Source organism: Adiantum capillus-veneris, chromosome 7 (genome assembly GCF_014529385.1).
Source record: "Adiantum capillus-veneris isolate H3 chromosome 7, ASM1452938v2, whole genome shotgun sequence".
Taxonomy (NCBI): domain Eukaryota; kingdom Viridiplantae; phylum Streptophyta; class Polypodiopsida; order Polypodiales; family Pteridaceae; genus Adiantum; species Adiantum capillus-veneris.
This window is the reverse complement of record NC_140937.1, coordinates 54,645,663-54,663,927: the sequence shown is the minus strand read 5'-3', so window position 1 is coordinate 54,663,927 and position 18,265 is coordinate 54,645,663. Positions and strand designations below refer to the sequence as shown.

Here is an 18,265-nt window from a genome sequence, read left to right as displayed (position 1 = left end):
AGTAAAAAGAGAAGGCAACGCTATAGCCTTGCCCTTTGGACAGGCCAAAAAGAAAAAGCGAAACAGACTGGCCGGCCAATATTTAAAGCTAGTTATTTGAATGTCACCGTCAATTTGGACATTGTGTAAGGCAAAAGTTTCCATGTGCATTATTTTAATGTCATTGTAGACGTTGTCCTCCATTCAATAATTGTACAACGTCAGATAGACTTTCAGCTACGAGGGAAGCTTATGGCTTGCTGAATGAGTGGTAGTGTCTACCAACGGCCACAACAGTACCGCCCCGCCTGCATGAATGCGCCTGCGGAGATATGAGAGCTGCTTTCTTGATCTCTCCATAGCTTTTGCTGCTAACTGATCCAGTCCAAATGTATGCTATATCATCCGTAACAGGAGTATATTGAAGCATCCCCTTAATCCACAAGCAAGACAGCAACATGGATCATCCAGCTCTCATGATCACCATCCATCCCCTCATTTGTTTGGCCTTCCTCGGCTCATTGCCGTTTCCAGCCACCAGCTCTATGCACCAGCTGCTTGCTTCAGGAGCATGGTTATCAACATCGTCCCCTTCAATCTTCATTTTCGGCGCTTCCCTGGTCGATGCCGGAGAGAATGCTGCTGCTATGCCTCTCCGATCATATGCAGACTTTGATCCCTATGGCTCTGACTACTTCGGCAAGCCTGTTGGCCGCTGGAGCAACGGTCGCACCTTCATGGATTTCATCAGTGAGTCCACATGGTTATTAGTTGCACTAGCCACATTTTTTGTTGTTTTCATATCTGGATCCTGCACCATTGCTTTTGCTACTCTTGTCTTGCATTTAATGATTTTCAAAATTTGTCAGTGTAGCTTAATTCTCATAGTTTCTTGCTGACTTCTGTTATAGCTGAAGGGTTAGGATATGGTCACATCCCGGCGTATCTCAGATCGATAGGCTCGGACTTCACTCACGGGGTAAACTTTGCCTCCAGCGGCTCGACGGCCGCCAATTCAACAGCGGTGGGTAACAACAGTGGAGGTCTGTTTTGCCTTCTTGTTCAAGTTGATCAGTTCCGAGACTTTCAGGATACCGTCATGTCAAGCGGCCACTATATTGGTATGTTAATTTGCCCTCATTGGATTGGTCAGAAAGCTGGTGCAACCGATTATGGCATTTACTTTTCTCAATCCTTCTCACAAGATTTTCTCATGTAGGAAAACGGAGTCTTTTCCCAGTGTTTTTCATACAATGCATATAAACATCATGAGCTTCTGCTCGAGAGGCATCGCATACCTAGCTAGGTACGATTGAGGCAGGCGACCATAGGCCCCTCCACCGGGCCGGAGGTCCCCTGCCCCCAATCGTACCTAGCTAGGTATGCGGTGCCTCCCTCACAGAAGCTCATGATGTTGAGGTAAGTCACAATGTGGGAAATGTTGTGAGAATTTGTCCAAAACTTCTTGTGTCTGTTTTCGCCTCCTTTTGCCCAGGCCTTGAAGAGAAAGCGAGATTAAGGCAGCGGTTCTCGGATGCGATCTACTTTTTTGAAACAGGGAATAATGATTATATGGACGCTCTGGATCAGTTTGGTGATTCTCTTGATATCAATGCGACAGTTACAACAACTATTGCAGCAATGAAGGTAGCCTTTGAGGTAATAGCTAAACTGGCAAGCTACTTGCATCTAAACTATACATTTGTATTGTGTAATTTCACAAGATGCAGCTTGGGGGAAAGTACAAGCACCTTACTTGAGTCATTTGAGTACTGTTGGTCTGCTGGCTGGCAGGCAATGTATGGACTGGGAGCTAGGACATTTATAATCTTGAATGCCACCCCGACGGGCTGTTCTCCGGAAGTGTTGAGCTTTATGGATGATGATGAGGAGGTGGATGCGAACAATTGCAGCGCTCTATGGACGGATATTGTCCAAGCACACAACAAGCGACTAATCGAGCTGCTGGATGAGCTGCGAGACAATTATCCAGCTGGGGAATGGGTCCTCTTTGATGTTTACAGCATATTCATGGATGGATATCTCAACCCTTCCAGCTATGGTAAATCTTGAAGTGCATTTCCTGAGGCCATTGATCCTGAGGAAGCAATACTGTAGAGTGATGAGGTGCAAGTTGGATTTTGCAGGAATAGTGTATCCCTTCAGAGCTTGCTGTGGTGCGGGTGGTACGTACAATGTGGACGCAAATGTGAAGTGTGGCATGGATGCTCAATACATCAATGGGACTTTGGTGAAGTGGACGAAGTGCGAGAATCCCAAGCTGTATCTCATCTGGGACTTTATACATCCTGTGGAGTCCTTTGCATATTACATTGCGCAAGGGGTTCTCAATGGCACTCATTTGTTCCCTTCATTCAGTCTCAAGGCGAGAGTGCAGCAAAGTTTGCAGTGAGACAGATGAGAAGAAAAGCCTATATAGATACATGCTGTATTTGTGCATGCTTGTACATCCTAGCATTGATGTGGGACAAGTATATGTATAGACTAACTATTAAAAGCCTGTATAAAATCGTCTTCAACATCCCCATCCATGTGCCTCGTTACTAATTACCACCTCAATTTTAGAGGGGGATCTATGGTTGAAAATCGGTGTCGCATCTCGGCAATGACCAGAACCGTTGATCCTCGCGACAAGGAGGTTGCGAGGTCAAATCCCATCCCAACTCATATTTTTTTCTCCAAATGATGGACTGGCCCACGATTGACTTGCAGGATTCAGAAGTGTAGACAAACCTTTGATTCTACTTGAATTGGTGCTTGTTTTAGAAATTGACAAAGACTTGTGAGCAGATTTACTCTGAATTCTCAAGTTATCCAACCTTCAGTCAGACTCTAAAAGCAAGGCTCAACTCAAGGTGGGGGTTAAGACGAGGGCCAAACAGTGAAGTAAGGGTTTCAATGTGTCTGGGCCTTCCCTATTGCTATCAAGCATATTACTCTTCAGTGGCTCATCCTTTACCAAGGATATACCTTATGATAGGTAGCAAGCTTGGTATCAACTCAAGCATCTGTATATTGAGATGTAACCGGTAGGTACAGTCGATCATCCACCTTTTCTTTGAATGTTCAAAAGATCACAGTTCTCTAGCCCTACTTCACCCTCACTTCACCAGATCTTAGGGGTTGCTCACCCACTTCCCTTTACTCAGAAAGAGCTTCTGATGGGGGAATGTATTAATGTGGACATACTAACTTGGAATAGTATTAGATGGATATTTCTATGGTATTTATGGGTGTGCAAAAATGCAATGGTCTTCAATAATAGATATCAAGACCCTATGATATCACTAGGACTGCCAAAAGGCTTCAACTGCTTATCAAAGTAGTTCCGGATTGTAGCATGAAGACCATACAAAAATTTTTAGATGGCAGTAGTGGTACTTTTTAGTGGCCAGATGTTATGAAAGCTCCAATTGAAGTATTTGTTTGGAGTCCATCTTGTCTATTGTAGGTAGATAACCTTTGTCACCCTTACTGTATGTTACCCTTCAGGATTGTCTCCTTACTTTGAGGGGATTTCCCTCCCCCCTTTTCGACAGAAATTTGAACCTTTGTTTCTCTTAATTCAACTCTCTCCTAAAAATAAGAAATAAAAAAACAAATCAAACTTGCATTTCTCTCATCACTTTGTCCAACATGCAGGCTGCACTTAATATGATTCACACTGAATCATAAGGGCTCCGTTCACGAAGCAAAACAAGCTAATGAAAAATTCTATTGAGAACACTATAAGAGGAAAACTTTAGAACCACCAGTATTGCCACGATTTAGCCAAAGAAAAACGAAGAGATTTTTTTATTTTTTTTTTGCGTGCACGATAACAGTAGCGAGAACTGTCGCAATACATGCGATGATAGCCCCAGTAATACCCGCTATAATATATACGCAATTATTATCGCGTCTATTACCGCAGTCATTATCGCGCTATTATTGCCACACGACTTTTCAAAAATAAAGATGCTCATTTGGGTCACCCAATTTTCAAATGAGCGTCTTTATGTTGACCTGCATAAAACATATAAAATATCAATTGTTTTTTGGAAATTGTTAAAAAATAATTCAAATTATAACTCATACTTTACAATTAAAGCCAAATTGACAAATGAGTTTTATATACAAAACATGAGGGGTTGTTTTGTGCCACATCTGCACTTGTTAAAGAGGATTATATAACAAATTTCTATATGTCCTCCTCCTCGTCCTCCTCCTCCTCCTCATCTTGAGCTGCATACGGTGGATCACCTTGGCTCTACACCAACCAAAGGCAATTTAGATAAATCAATAACCCAAATTAACTTTATATATAATATTCATTGTCTTACTCACTTACCGCTTGTAGCATTCCGACTACTTAGTCGAATTGCTCGTGAGAGATATAATGGCTATCAAACAACCATCACTAGGTATTGATTAACCATGTGTGTCTCTTTCTCTAGTAGGATGGCTCATAGTGATATTTTCTTAAGTTAACATTAACCAAAAAGATTCAACAAGCTACAACACTTTGTTATCCGCACATGCACAATTAAAAATAACTTACATATTTATCTTTCCAAGCTGCTTTGCCTCCCGAACCATAGTGCATGGGAGTTTTCCTAGCCCGAGCTTCACGTTGTTGACTATGGGACGAGCTTGTTGCAGCTTGCTCAGTCTTTTCTTGCATTGCCTACTCCCACTCTGCATATGCCATGTTCTCACCACAATAGTTCCGGTCTCGATTTACGATGTAATTGATGGTTGCGTGCCGTACACTTAATTGCTTATTTTGTAAAAATGTTTTGATATACCCCTCTAATCACTATATGATGAGAAACTCTCGTCGGGGGCATTTGGAAACCGAGTATGCAACGCTTTCTCGACGTAGCGCGCATGATTGGGCACTTGGTCCTTGAATTGTATAAAGAAATTCTTATACATCGAGTGTATAAGAATCTACATATAGCGTCAAACTCTCTACCCTATGTAGTCCCAAAGTCAGCCTTGCCACCATACTTTACCATGTAGTATCGCCCATGTGTGTTTGGCATGGGCAGGTCTATGTCCTCGTCCTCGTCCTCTGTGGTTGGAGCGGCACGCTCCGAACAGGTGTGTTCGTCTCTCCTCCACCACCAAAACACGCTCCCAATAGGAGCCCTCGTTGCTCCGCCTACGCTCACTACCGTAAGACAAACACTGTCATGCACTGCTCGAAGACGCTCGTCGACCACCTGTAGAATGTCGGTAAGGCTCGGGCGAAGCAAGAGTTGAATGGAGTGGTGTGGGGCCTTGTGATGCGAGGGGTGTGGGTCCTTGTGACGGAAGGGGGGTGGGTCAGCAAGAAGGAGGTGCTGTCAGTGGGACGCTCTGGATGTATGGAGTCCCTCCTTGGCTCCCCCATGGTGTGGTATGTTGAGAAAGACCATAGGTCGCAAGTTGGTGTGGAGTGAAGCAGCCAAAGAGTTCCTATGTTGAACGCGGGTACTCCTCACATAAGGACAATGCACACTAGAGAGCTGGATCTACCACCGGTGGAGAAACCTGGGTAGATCGACAGGCACCTCCAAAGCCCTATCAAGGCCATGCATGCAAATAACGGATAGAAGGCTACATTTAAGCTAATAGAAAACTATCTACCGATAAATCTAAACCATGAGCTAGGATGTACCGTCTGAAGACTCGTGTCCACTAGAGGCAATGTCCACCCTGGATCGTGAACCATCCAAAGGAAGAGTGTCCTGGCTATTCCCCACCAGACGGTCTCTTGTCCAACATCTACAAGAGATGCAATTGAGAGTATAAGAACCTATTCTAGTTTTACTCTCCCTATACTTAATCCATATCTCCCTCTCTTTCTATCTCTCCCTATCTCCTCCTCTACCTCTTTCTCTCTATCTCTCCCTCTCCCTCTCTTTCTCTCTCGCTTTCTCCTTATCTCTCCCTCTTTCCCTCTCTTGAACCCTCTCCCTCTCTATCTCTATTTCCCTCTCTCTCTCTCTCTCTCTCTCCCTCTCTATCTATTTGTTTCTCTCTATTTCCCTCTCCCTCTTCTTCTCTCTATCTTTATCTCTCCCTCTTTCTCTTTTGGTATCTATCTATCTCTACCTCTCCCTCTCTTTCTACCCCCCCCCCTCCTCTCTCTCTCTCTCTCTCTCTCTCTCTCTCTCTCTTTCTCTCTCTCTCTCTCTCTCTCTCTCTCTCTCTCTATATATATATATATATATATATATATATATATATCTATTCCCCTTTCTATCTCTCTTTCTTTCTCTTTGTCTCTCCCTATCTCTTCCTCTACCTCTTTCCCTCTATCTATCCCTCTGTTTTTCTCTCCCTCTCTCTCTCTCTCTCCTTCCTTCTCCCTATTTCTATCTCTTTCTTTCTCCCTCTCTCTATCTCTACCTCTCTCTTTCCTTTTCTATTTCTTCCTCTCCCCCTCTACCCCCCCGCCCCCCCCCCCCCCCCCCCCCCCCCCCTCTCTCTCTCTCTCTCTCTCTCTCTCTCTCTCTCTCTCTAGATAGCGAGGCACAAAAGGCTCAAAGACAATGGCAAGAGCTACTGAGGGAAAGCATGGCAAGAGGCGATTGTGGCACTAGCTCCACTTCGACATCGTTCCACACACGTCTCAGGGGCACTTCAAATTTGAGGACGAGAACATGTTGTTGGGCCCTGGCTAGGGTGGATGCTCATGTGAAGCATTCATAGTGAGTGTGTGTGAGTGTAAATGAGAATGTACACAATAGAGAAAGAGAATGCAACCTTCTATTATGAAAATGAGAGATTTTGTTACATGCTTGAGAGCCTTCTCTTATATAGGCTTATGATGGAAGGCCTAGAATGTTCTAGGGATAGAGATTGTTCCCGCATGGTTTAGGTAAGAGTATGAGTGTGATCTTGTGTTTATACTCTACACATGTTCGACATGGTGGATGAGTTGTTGGCACATGAAGCCAACATGTGCAAGGAGGATTGTAGGCCTTGCAATTAAATGGGCACATGCAACAAAGGATATATTGCTATCAAGTGCCCTAACACCTCTTTACGATGGTGCCCAGTACTCGATGCTCTGAGCATTGTTGGAGGTCCTCAACTTGCAAGCAATATTTGGTTGGAGTAATGCGAGTGTAAATGCACTTCTTGGGTAAGTTCTATTTAAGAATTTTGAAAATTAGACATTCTTGTTGGCCCCATTGTACTTGTACTAATTTTTTGTTTTATTGTAGTTGAATGGGAAAAATGTTTCCTAAAGATCACCACATGCCTCGACGAGCGAGGTTGTATGTCACCGCACTTGGCATGGAATATGAGCTCATCTATGAATGCGTCAGCAATTGCATACTATACGGCAATGAACATGCACTTGCTACATCACGTCCCGTGTGCAAGGAAGCATGCTACAAGACCTATGTGAGTGGGGATCACCTACCCCATAAGGTATTGAGGAATTTTCCACTTATCCCTCGAATTTTGCACATGTTTAAAAGCAGGTCTACAATGGCTTGCTTCTCACATGGCACGCCAACACCGCTCAAAACATGGGATGATGCGTGTCCCTATCAATTCACCTGCATGGAGGCACACCAAGACTCATTGTTCCTAGTTTGGGCTAGATCCTTGACACTTGAGACTTGGTTGGCAAGTGATGGTGTCAATCCCTTTGGCACCAAGTGTACATCATGGAGCACTTGGCCTGTGGTGATCGTCAACTACTGTATTTCACCATGGGAGACTACCAAGAAGGGAAATATACTTCTCTCTTTGTTTATGCCAGGGAAGTACAAAGTGGCCAATATTGACATCTACCTCAAGCCCCTCATCGATGTGTTGTGGAAGGGGTATCCCCATTGTGGACGTTTCACTTCCAAAGGAGAGGAGAGAGACCATTATGAGGGGTATCCTTATGTGGACCATGCATGAGTATCCTAGACTTGGAGAGATTTTTGGTATGTTATGACCATTATTCTCTCTTTTTTTACCATTTGAATTTTGAAGCTCCCTCTCTATGATATGTTATGAGTGCAAGGTTATCCATGTCGGACTCATATTGTGTCACAATGCCTGTCCTACATGTGGGCCATGGCCATCATTGATGATGCGGCTAAATGCATTACACAAGGTAATCTATCTAAACAACCATCATTTCTTGCCCCAAGTCACAGCAAATACAAAGCTCCAACAAATGGGAAGACACCTCTAAAGCTTACAATGGCAGATTGATCAACCATAAGAGCACTACAACAGTGATCCACCCCCATCTACTCCACCAAAAGGTATGTCAAGGTACTCCATATTTTTAAGGCTTCCATATTGGAAGGACTTAAAAATACAACATCTCTTGGATCCCATGCAATTATTCAAGAACGTTTCTCACACCCTATGGGACCACATTGCGGGCAAAAAGGACTCTTTGGGGGCTAGGGAGGATTTGACGGACTTCAAACGTCTCCCCGCCTCCGCTACTCGACGTTGAGTCCTAAATGGGAAGATTGTGCTTCCTAAAGCACCATGAAATGTAACCGAAGGTGAGCTAGATCTAGTGAAGGGTTCCATTACGTCTATTTGCACACCCATGGGGTACATGAGGTCACTAAAAGGAGCTTTCACCAAGGCAGAGAAAGATGGAAGTGTTTAATTGTATGGGTTGAAGACCCATGATGGGCACAATATGTTACATGTAATTCTATCTTTTCTCTCTATCCTCTCCCTCATTTTGTTTAGATATTGTATTTTGTGCAAGACTAAATTCACATGGTGATTGTGTTTTCTGTAAAGCGCACTATTATTCCTCATATTCGTTCATCAGAATCTGCAAAATAGGCTTGGGATGTCTTGGTTGGTCTTTATGCAAGTTTCCATGAGGCTAAAATTGCATTGCTACGTAAAGAGATGGAGTCGAAGATTATGCATGAGGAAGATGAGATGGACACTTTCCTTCCTGGTGTCAAGGATATCAATGAACAACTTATTTCTACAAGCAAAGTCATTTTTGACAAGTCCCTTGTGCTAACTATTCTTGATGATTTGTCAGATTCTTACTAGACTTTTGCTAGTACTTGGAGACTTATGACCCAAGGAAATCCAAAAGTTGTCAATTTTGATGCATTATACACGTTGTTGCAAGAGTCACTTTCCAAAAAAAAAGGGGACTAAACAGTGTGCAATTTATCAGGCCTTTATTGACGCTCAAAGAAAAGGTGGTAATAGCAATGTATCCACATCTCATGGTTCTTCTGTAAGTGGAAAATCACCTGTTCCTAATGCTTCTTCTCGCAAAAATTTGTCTGGGAATTCAGGTGAAAAGGGCAAAAAGAAGATGCGTTGCCATTATTGTTGTAAATCTAATGATCACTTGATCAAGCACCATCCTAAGTTGAAGGCAAAATAGGCTAAGAAGAAAGAGGTTGGTTCCACCACAAATGCAACTATTGTTGAGTCTTTTGTGAAAGGAGATTGTGATATTGATGTTGATGCGAAATGGGCTTTTAGTGCAGAGTGCACTTATGATCCTGCTGTCCATGATGCATGTATGTCAATTGTTGCAGATGCTCATGTGTGGTAATTTGATAGTGGTCTACAAAGCACATTATGTCTCATTGCGACTTGTTTACCTCCCTCAAGGATGTTCCTCATGAGAATACAGTCACTTGTGCAAACAATGCCTCTTATCCGATTAGGGGAGTTGGAAAGATTGAGCTTACTGCTGCAAATGGTAGTTCTTTCACACTAATTGATGCATTGTATGTACTTGGGATCAAGAAGAATCTTCTGTCTATATCTGCACTTGCTAGACTTGGTCTTGTAGTCAAATTTGTGGATGACAGATGTATAGTACATGATCTCAGTTTTGGTGATGGAATTGTTACATCTAGCATTTTATGCCCTGGGCTCTTTAAGCTCACTTTGTATGACAAGTGTGGGCATAATTTTGCAACTGTTGGTGTGGATTCAAAGGATGTTTCAAATGCAAAACTTTGTCATGCACATTTTGGGCATCTGAATTGGCCAATTTGCTACATTTGCAAAAATCTGATATGGTTGCTTCTTGCCGTCTCTTGAAGCACATGTCAAACATGTTTGTGAAGGCTGTATTTTGGGTAAGTTGGAGCTTTCAAAGTTGCCAAAGGATGGTTTAATTAGGGAAACATGCAGGTTGTAGCTTGTGCATAATGATGTTTGTGGGCCCATCTCGGGGGGTTCACTATGTGTAAAACTACCATATCACGTGCGTTCAAGACATGTTTGTAAAACCCCTTATCTGTGAATTTTGTTAAGAATATAATGTACCCTTTTCCTTTAAAATCTGTCAATTTTTTTCATATTTGAAAAAATAATGCCCTTCTGTATATATATTTCTGTAAGTTTCAAGAATTTTCAATACCCTTCTATTGAACTCACGTGATAGGTTACATTTTTATTAGGTGACCTCCCCAAGGGGCCCATGCAAACTTCATCCTTGGGAAATTACCTTTACTTTGTGAATTTCATTGATGATTACTCCAGGCATGCATGGGTGTATCCACAAAAAAAAAAAGTCTGAAGTGTTTATGTGCTTCAAATTATTTCTCGCTATGGCTGAAAATATCCGACGGAATGTACTATGGGTACCCTCCATTCAGATCGAGGGAGGGAGTATGTGTCTCATGAATTTAATGCATTTCTGGATATGAGGGATAAAACACCAATGTACAATGCTGTATACACCTCAACAAAATGGTATTTTTTAGAGGAAAAATAGGTCACTTATTTGAAATGGCACGATGTATGGTCAAAAGTCAAACTTTGCCGCATTCATTTTGGCTTGAGTCCATCATGGGTGCCACTTATGTACTTAACAAGTGTCCTACAAAAGGTTTGCAGTCTATGAATCCATATGAAGCATGGCATGATAGAAAGCCTTATATTGAGCACATGCGTGTTTTTGGTTGTTTGGCTTATGCTTTGGTGCCACAAACACAACACAAAAAATTGGATGATAAGGTTGTCAAGTGCATTTTTGTTGGTTATTGTGAGCGTATCTTGGTTTCATGGGATGTTGTGTTTGTGGAAGATTCTGTTCAGCCCTTGCTCTCATGTACTAGATACTGTAATGTAAGCTCACATGACATTTATGACAGTTTGTTGTCTCTGTTCAGTAGTAAAATTTCAAATGTAAATTCAAATGAGGAAAATCTACAACCTATAGGGGTTTTCAAAAATGTTATAGATCAGCCTATTACTAATGCAGATGTACATGATGTACTTGATGAGGAAAGGTCTGAGAATGATCAGGCTAAAGGTATGCGAAAATGGCTAGTGCATACTTTGCGTGACATTAAATTGGATGCACCTTTCTCTAGTCATACTCGTTCAAGTTCCTGCCATGCATCAAATGGTTATGCTTTGGCAGTTTCTAGCTCATGTGATGTTGAGGAACCTCTCTCTTTTGATGAAGCACAAAATTCAAAAAATTGGATGGTTGCCATGCAACCAAAATAGGATGCACTTATAGAAAATGACACATGCATGGACTTTATAAGGTTTGCTTCCTGGAAAAAAGGCAATTGGTACAAAGTGAGTTCACAAGTTGAATTGCAAGCCGCATGGTGAGATTGATCGCTATAAGGATCGACTTGTTGCAAAGTGTTATTCACAGTAAAAAGGCATAGATTTGAAGAGACTTTTTCTCCCACTTGTTGTATGACTACTGTGCATTTTCTATGTGCATTGGCAACCTATTTTGGTTGGGATGTACATCAATCAGACATTGTTACTTCTTTCTTATATGGTGACATTTTTGAGGAAGTTTATGTAACGTAGCCTCGCGGTTTTGTCAAGAAAGTACAAGAGGATAAAGTGTGTAGATGTAAGAAAGATTTGTATGGGTTGAAGAAATCTCCTCGTGCTTGGTATGACAAAGCTGATACTCATTTGGTCAAATGAGATTTGTAACAGTCCAATGGAAAGCTCATTGTACGTAAAGTGTGAGGGTGATGTGCTTCTCAAGGTCGTTCTCTATGTGGATGATTTGCTGATCACTAGACCAAATGAGAATCATACTGCTAAATTTAACACTGATTTGAATGCTACTTTCAAGATGAAAGATTTGGGGATGTTGCATCATTACTTGGACATACAATTTAAGAAGTGTGATGGTGGTATTTCCTAATTTCCACCCAATGCTGGATATTCCACTTGTTAATGTCCACATTTGTACAATGCATGCTCTTTGAAGAATTGTGGAGAAGTTGGTGTATCTGTACATTGGGTTTTCTTGGAAAATCAAGAACTCAAAAAGAACAAAAGGTTGCGGTAGAGGCGCTTGAACTGGCTCTGTCAAAGATGGGTCTCCATGGGGGCAATGTGAAAATTGTGGGACAAGAAAAGGTCAACCAATGATAAAGATGTACCTTGAAAACCATCTATCAAGGCACGTATTTTTTTTAATCAAAACCAACAGGCATCAAAGATAAGAAGTTAACCAAGCGTAGTACGATATATCAATCCACTTATGTCAGAAAAATTGAGTTTCAACAACAATGGAAAATCCTCCATATGGTAGGGAAGAACCAAGAACCCTCAACTCGCAATGCTAAGGGTGAAGTGTGGCATTCCATTGATGTACTATTTTAGATGTGTGACAAAGATGAGTGGACACAAAATGATCTAAACAAGTTTAAGGAGAACCTTCAGCTACGAAAGAAAGGATTTAGGACAGCATAGACTGAAACTCAGATTACTCATTACATGGTATTGTTAAAGCACCCTTTTAAATGATAAGGGCTAAAAGGTTGTTTAAAATTCTTGACAAATTGCTTTATTTGCAGCACATCATCTTCAATCACTTACATACTTCATTCAAAAGTATGGAAACCCAGGCATATAAAACATCCGAGGCTTAGAAAAGTCTCATTACATAGCCAAGAATGCATATTTCAGACACACGGAACATGGTGGCTCTTGAGATACGGCAAAAAATTTGAAAGAGTTGTTTTAGTGGTTTTATTGCAAAATAGTTCACCGAATGCATATTTCAGACACACACAACATGGTGGCTCTTGAGATAAGGCAAACAATTTGAAAGAGTTATTTTAGCGGTTATATTGCAAAATCCTTCACCGGATGCAACAAAGACATGTATTGGACTGTTTGGCAACAACACAAGCAATTAGGCATTTACAACAAAGGAAAAGGAAACGAGTAGAGGCATTCAACAACTCCAGTGCTCGTGAAGGCCAGAGAAAGTGGAGAGAGAAAATGAAATATGTTAACCATAGGTGGATCAAGAGATATTGATTTTAGGTCACAACATGTGGAATTGATGCCTAATGATATAATAGATACAGTACAAGTCACATGTCCTCAACTTGATGACAGATAGTGGATATCTTTTGGCACATTACCCTTGTATCGGATCATTAAATGTTTTCCATAATCTAAGAGTTCATTTGAGTTTTGTTTCCCCAAAGTGAGTGCCATTGTTGTGTATGTGTAATAATAAGCTGCACGACCACCAGTGTACCCCGGTTAGTAATCAAAACATTATGTACAAAAAACTTTCTTGACGAGGATAAATTTGTTTGCATTTTGTGCCAGCATTGGGCCACCTAGGAAACGTGAGAGGTCTTGAGGGCGAATGTTGCAGTACTTCCGTCTTGGGAAATTCCATTGTGAAAGACTAGTATGGGTGCCTCACAGAGTTTGGCAAGGTATTCTCCTAGTGTTGCATCCCTTCCACAATACTCTCTTGTCCGATGGTGAAGGAAGTCATCCTTTTCAACAATCCATGATTGTACACAAAAGGATGAGTTAGAGAAAGACATTGATAGCTAGAAATTTTTTTTTTCGGGGGGGGGGGGGGGGGGGGGGGGGGGGGGGGGGGGGGGGGGGGGGGGGGCTTACCATGTAGCTCTCATCTTGCATATATAAGTCATCCTTCCATAGGTGCAATGACCTCGTGGACCCTTGTGTGGGACACGTAAACCAGTCCTCTACTTCTCAAGTACTGGTTGATGGCTTGAGGTTGTTTCTGATAGCTTGGAAGGTAGCCTCATCTGGGAGTGTCTCTCTATACTTTTCTGCCTTTTCAAAGATTTGGAGAGCGTGGCAAGTGCAAAGTCCTCCCTTAAAGAAATCATACTTTAAATGTCATGAAGGAAAATGTATGATCTCTCACCAACTTTGAACGCTGGCAGTCCAGGAAGCATCAATGTGGCTTGCTTCTGATTAAAGCCAGAGACATCTAAAGTTAGTTTGATGTCAGATGTTTTGACTATAAGTATTTTGCTTCGTTGCACCTCTTTAGCCTCTGACTCAAGATTAATATTCTTGTGTAGTTGAGAGCAGTGAGGTTCTTGATTGTGGTATAGTTGGCCTTCCAGAGTGTTGTATGTGTAGGATGGTCTCAGTCTAACAAGCTAAAGAGATTTCCTCCGTGTGCCTATCGTGTCATCTGCGTCCTCGATTGACATTATGTTGATCTAGGTAGTGTTTGCATGCACTTCATGGGTGTGTGAGTCGCTCCCCCAACACCTTTATTGTAAATAAGGGAATTATATCATAGCCATCTTCATCACAAAATTTGGTGTATGTCACCTCATTTACGCAAACATCAAAAGTCGCCAGTATTTGATCCCATCCAAAGGGTTCAAATAACTCCTCTGGAAAAGGCTCTGGTACATATGCCTCATCTTGTACTGATCTATCATGAATGCAATCCTCTTTTTTCAAAATACCACCCTCAGAAGCTCCACATGTCCAATTGTGAGCTTTGTTTTGCAGCCAAGCAGGTATTTCTCCTTCTTGGTCAGTTGTGGAGTTTAATTCCTCTCTAGGGGTTCATTCCACATCTCTATAACTATGGTCCATGACACTGATCTTTGTAGTGACGTCCTTGTGTCTTAGGTATATGTAGTCATAGCCCCAATATTGTGCCATTTTGAGTTGACGCATGAATGGTCTGCCCAATATGATATCAAAGTTGTTGCTCTTGTCAAAATTCATTATGGCAAAGGTGTGCTCATACTCTCTACCACACGAGGATACAATGATTTGTTCTAATATTCCTATCGATCTCTCAACGTATCCATCTTCTAATTGTAGTTTCATTCGAGTTTTGTAAGAGCAGGCTTTCCCCATTTTTCCATATTTCTTTGGTTGCAATGGCAATTCGTGCCCCACTATTTAATATAGCGACAGTCTTTACTCCTTTGTACTCAAGTGGTAAGGTGGTGTTTCCTTCTTCTCCTTCACATTAGTCACCCACCTTATTTACTGGTACTAGCTTTGTTTGTGGATTCTTAGGCAAGGTGTCATCCATGATTTTGTCCGCAAGCTAGTCAAGTGAAGGAATTTTCAACCCAATGTTTTTCAGCAGGTTTTTGCCATTTGGCCCCATAGATGCGGTCAAATTTTTAGTAGTTCTGAGAAAGTGTGCATTGTAGGAGAAGACATCAATTCATGCAAGCTCTTGGTATCCATCATTTTGGTATGCCTTTCCATTGAGAAGGTACCATTTTAACCTCCAATCTTGTTTCAAGTTCTCCTATTAAAGATGGCAAAGTCTTTAGAGAGCATGGTTTACTCTCTTTAGATGCGACATACCCAACATCCCCATATAAAGATCTTATATCCCCTGGGAAAAAAATTGTGATCCATGTTTATCTCAGGGATAGGTGCTGACTTTAAAGTAGCACTAGCATCTTTTTGGTTTTTGATTGATTCCCATAAGGATTGTGGCCACGGTTCTTCTACCTGCAGAATAGGCATCACTGCTTGTGAGCCCACCCCATCTGTGGTATTGGCTACTTCCCTTGTATCTGAAGGTGCCTCAACTCCTGGCTCTTCTTGGTCTCTGTTTACAATACCATGGCTCTCCATTTCCTGGATTTTTTTTCATATTAGCACCTCCATTTTTGGAGCATCTGGAACTGGTTCCATAAGAGCTTGGGCCTTCTGTATGAGCTCCTTGTACGTTTGCAACCTCTCTTTTTCATACCCTGGATGAGGATATGTTAGCCATCTATCCTCTTGTGCTTGGTTGGTCTTTAACCTAGCATCATAAGCTTTCAAGATTGCATCCAAAGGTTCAAAGACTTTGTCCACCAAGACTGAGCCTCCCGAGTTAGTCTTTGACTCTTTAGGTCCCTTTACGTTTTTCTTGCTTTCTTGCTCTCTTCTAAGTTGTTCTTTTGTTTGATTTAGTTCAGTTTCCAAAGCAGATTCCTCTTGCAACCTCTTTGTTTTCATTTTGTCTTGTTTGGCTTTCCATGATTTTGTTGCAGTTCTCACCGATAAGTTTTCAACTTCTTGAACAGGCAATGTGGCTTCCTCCTCAATAAGTACATTTTTAGTAGCTTCTTAAGCTTGAGCTCGAGTCATCACGTTTAAAGGAATGGAGGGTTCTACCTTGGATCCTCTTGAAGAAGGCATCACGCCTACAACATTCATTGTTGCTTTCCCTTTGTAGTATGGAGTTTTAGCACAGTGTTGGCGTAGATGGTCTCTCCCACAATGTTCACAAAATACAAATAGTTCTATTTGTGGACCCTTGGTTGGACAACTTTGTGCCCAATGATCACCTCCATACTCTTGATTGGCTATGAACATGAACGTATTTGCATCCATGGAGTACTGGTTTTTCATGGGTTGCGGCACATGTGTTGGCTGATTGTAGTTGACTACCACTCTACCATCATTCAGAAGATGCAATTGCTACCCTAGCATACACTGCGGTTTTGGTTGAGTGTTACACCATGGAGTGGGATGATCCCCTCCACAGTATTAAATCTCCTCAATTGAGGCTGTCGTACATCTAGGTTTTGTTTGTAGCCTTGGTTTATTCTTTTAATTGCCCTCTCAACCACTTGATCAATGATTGGTCCCCAAGGAGTTTGAACATCTCTCTCTGGTGTTCATTTTCTCTTTGGAGATGAGACACTATTGGTCATGTTGTTTGTATCTTCCGTCACCTCTCCGTAGGCCTTACAATTGTCAACTAGATAAAGAGCTTCTCTAGTGACTTGCTCAAACATCATGCATCCTTTCAAATGTAGGTCCTTTTTGAGAGTTTCATTACTCAATCCCTCTATGAAGAGAACTGATAATCTCTCATCTTGTGGTAACTTTCTCACAGGACATCTGTCTATGTATTGTTTGAAGTGAAGCAAAGGTTCCTTCACTCTCTCATCGCTTTTTGCTTGAAAGTGTAGATTTGTGGCAGCGTGTTGTGCTTGATTCCCCTTTTTAGAACTCCTTTCTTGAAAGAGTTGTGCTATGTTGGGAAAATCATCTCTATTCAATATTTGGAACCAAGTCAAAGCTGTTCCTTACATTGTTAATCCGAATCCCTCATACTGAGTATATAACTCCGCAAACTGTTCAGCTCTCAAAACTTGTTTGAAGAGTGATACATGAGCATGTGGATCCCTTGACCCATTGTACTTTGTCTCAACACATTGAGCCACTTGATATGGTCTTAATCATTGTGGTTCAGTCACTAATCTAACCAATTTGTGGTCTCTTGGAAAGATGTCTCTCGCTCTCTCCTCTTGTCTTGGAAAAAATTCCGGTGGAATCCTCTCAGATATGTGCTCTGGCATCATTTTTGGTTGGAAGTAAGTAGATACCGGAGTACCGTTGTATGTGTATCATTCTAAGTGAACTGGATCAACAAGTTTGTACTCTCTGCCATACTTATCTACCATCAAAACTTGAACTTCTGGGCATTTGTATACGTGAATGCATAGAGGTTCTTGTGGAATGTCAACTCTCTAGCATAGGGCTCTACAAATCTGTAGAAGATGTATGGATCCCCGTTTGTGAACCTATATAAGTTATCATGAGCATAATCAATTAAAACTCTTATGGCTTCGTTGGTTTTGATGAATCTCACGTGCGATTTGATGATCAAAGGATGCCTCTCCTCTATGTATTCTCCCAATCCCACTGATGAAGGCATTGCAGTGTTTGTTGCATATTTCATGTCTGTGAGTGGAGTAGAAAACCCTGATGGTAGATGATTTGTCATTATTAAGGCTCACTCAAAACTCTCAAGGTAGTCTCTAACAAGCCCACTATGGCTTAGTGCAACTTATCCCTTTCCCCTGGTAAGGTCTCTCAAAAGTCAGGAATTTGTGACTTTTGGTCTTTGGAAACTAGTCTTGGGGTATCCTAAAAGTTTGGATTTAGGAAACTTGAGAAAATTTAGCTTTAAAACCAAAACCTTTCTTCCTGGCTATACCTTACTCAATTTGGAGTTGTCTATGAAAAGTTAGAGTAATTTTAGTGAACTGCACTTGAAACAACACTCAAA

The 18,265-nt window shown here is 41.6% G+C and overlaps 1 protein-coding gene across 2 annotated transcripts; it reads left to right on the top strand.

Annotated features, from left to right (window-relative positions):
- The first annotated feature begins 212 nt into the window (after window positions 1–212).
- Window positions 213–2,525, top strand: LOC147453874 (GDSL esterase/lipase ENOD8-like). Of its 2 annotated transcripts, none has more exons than XM_086515940.1 (5): window positions 213–729; window positions 891–1,100; window positions 1,538–1,638; window positions 1,774–2,041; window positions 2,127–2,525. In XM_086515940.1, exons 1-5 carry the CDS (start codon window positions 438–440, stop codon window positions 2,390–2,392), a joined length of 1,137 nt encoding a protein of 378 aa, XP_086372066.1. In that variant the 5' UTR covers window positions 213–437; the 3' UTR covers window positions 2,393–2,525. The 2 variants fall into 2 exon arrangements, with proteins under 2 accessions (XP_086372066.1, XP_086372065.1); XM_086515939.1 differs by having other exon boundaries at window positions 216–729; window positions 1,475–1,638.
- The last annotated feature ends 15,740 nt before the right edge of the window (window positions 2,526–18,265 follow it).

What these genes read in the sequence shown, in the direction of transcription:
- LOC147453874 (XM_086515939.1), top strand. Translation starts at nt 438, where the DNA reads ATGGATCATCCAGCTCTCATGATCACCATCCATCCCCTCATTTGTTTG. An exon ending in CACCTTCATGGATTTCATCA is followed by an intron (nt 730 to 890) that starts GTGAGTCCACAT and finishes CTTCTGTTATAG; the next exon opens with CTGAAGGGTTAGGATATGGT. An exon ending in GTCAAGCGGCCACTATATTG is followed by an intron (nt 1,101 to 1,474) that starts GTATGTTAATTT and finishes CCTTTTGCCCAG; the next exon opens with GCCTTGAAGAGAAAGCGAGA.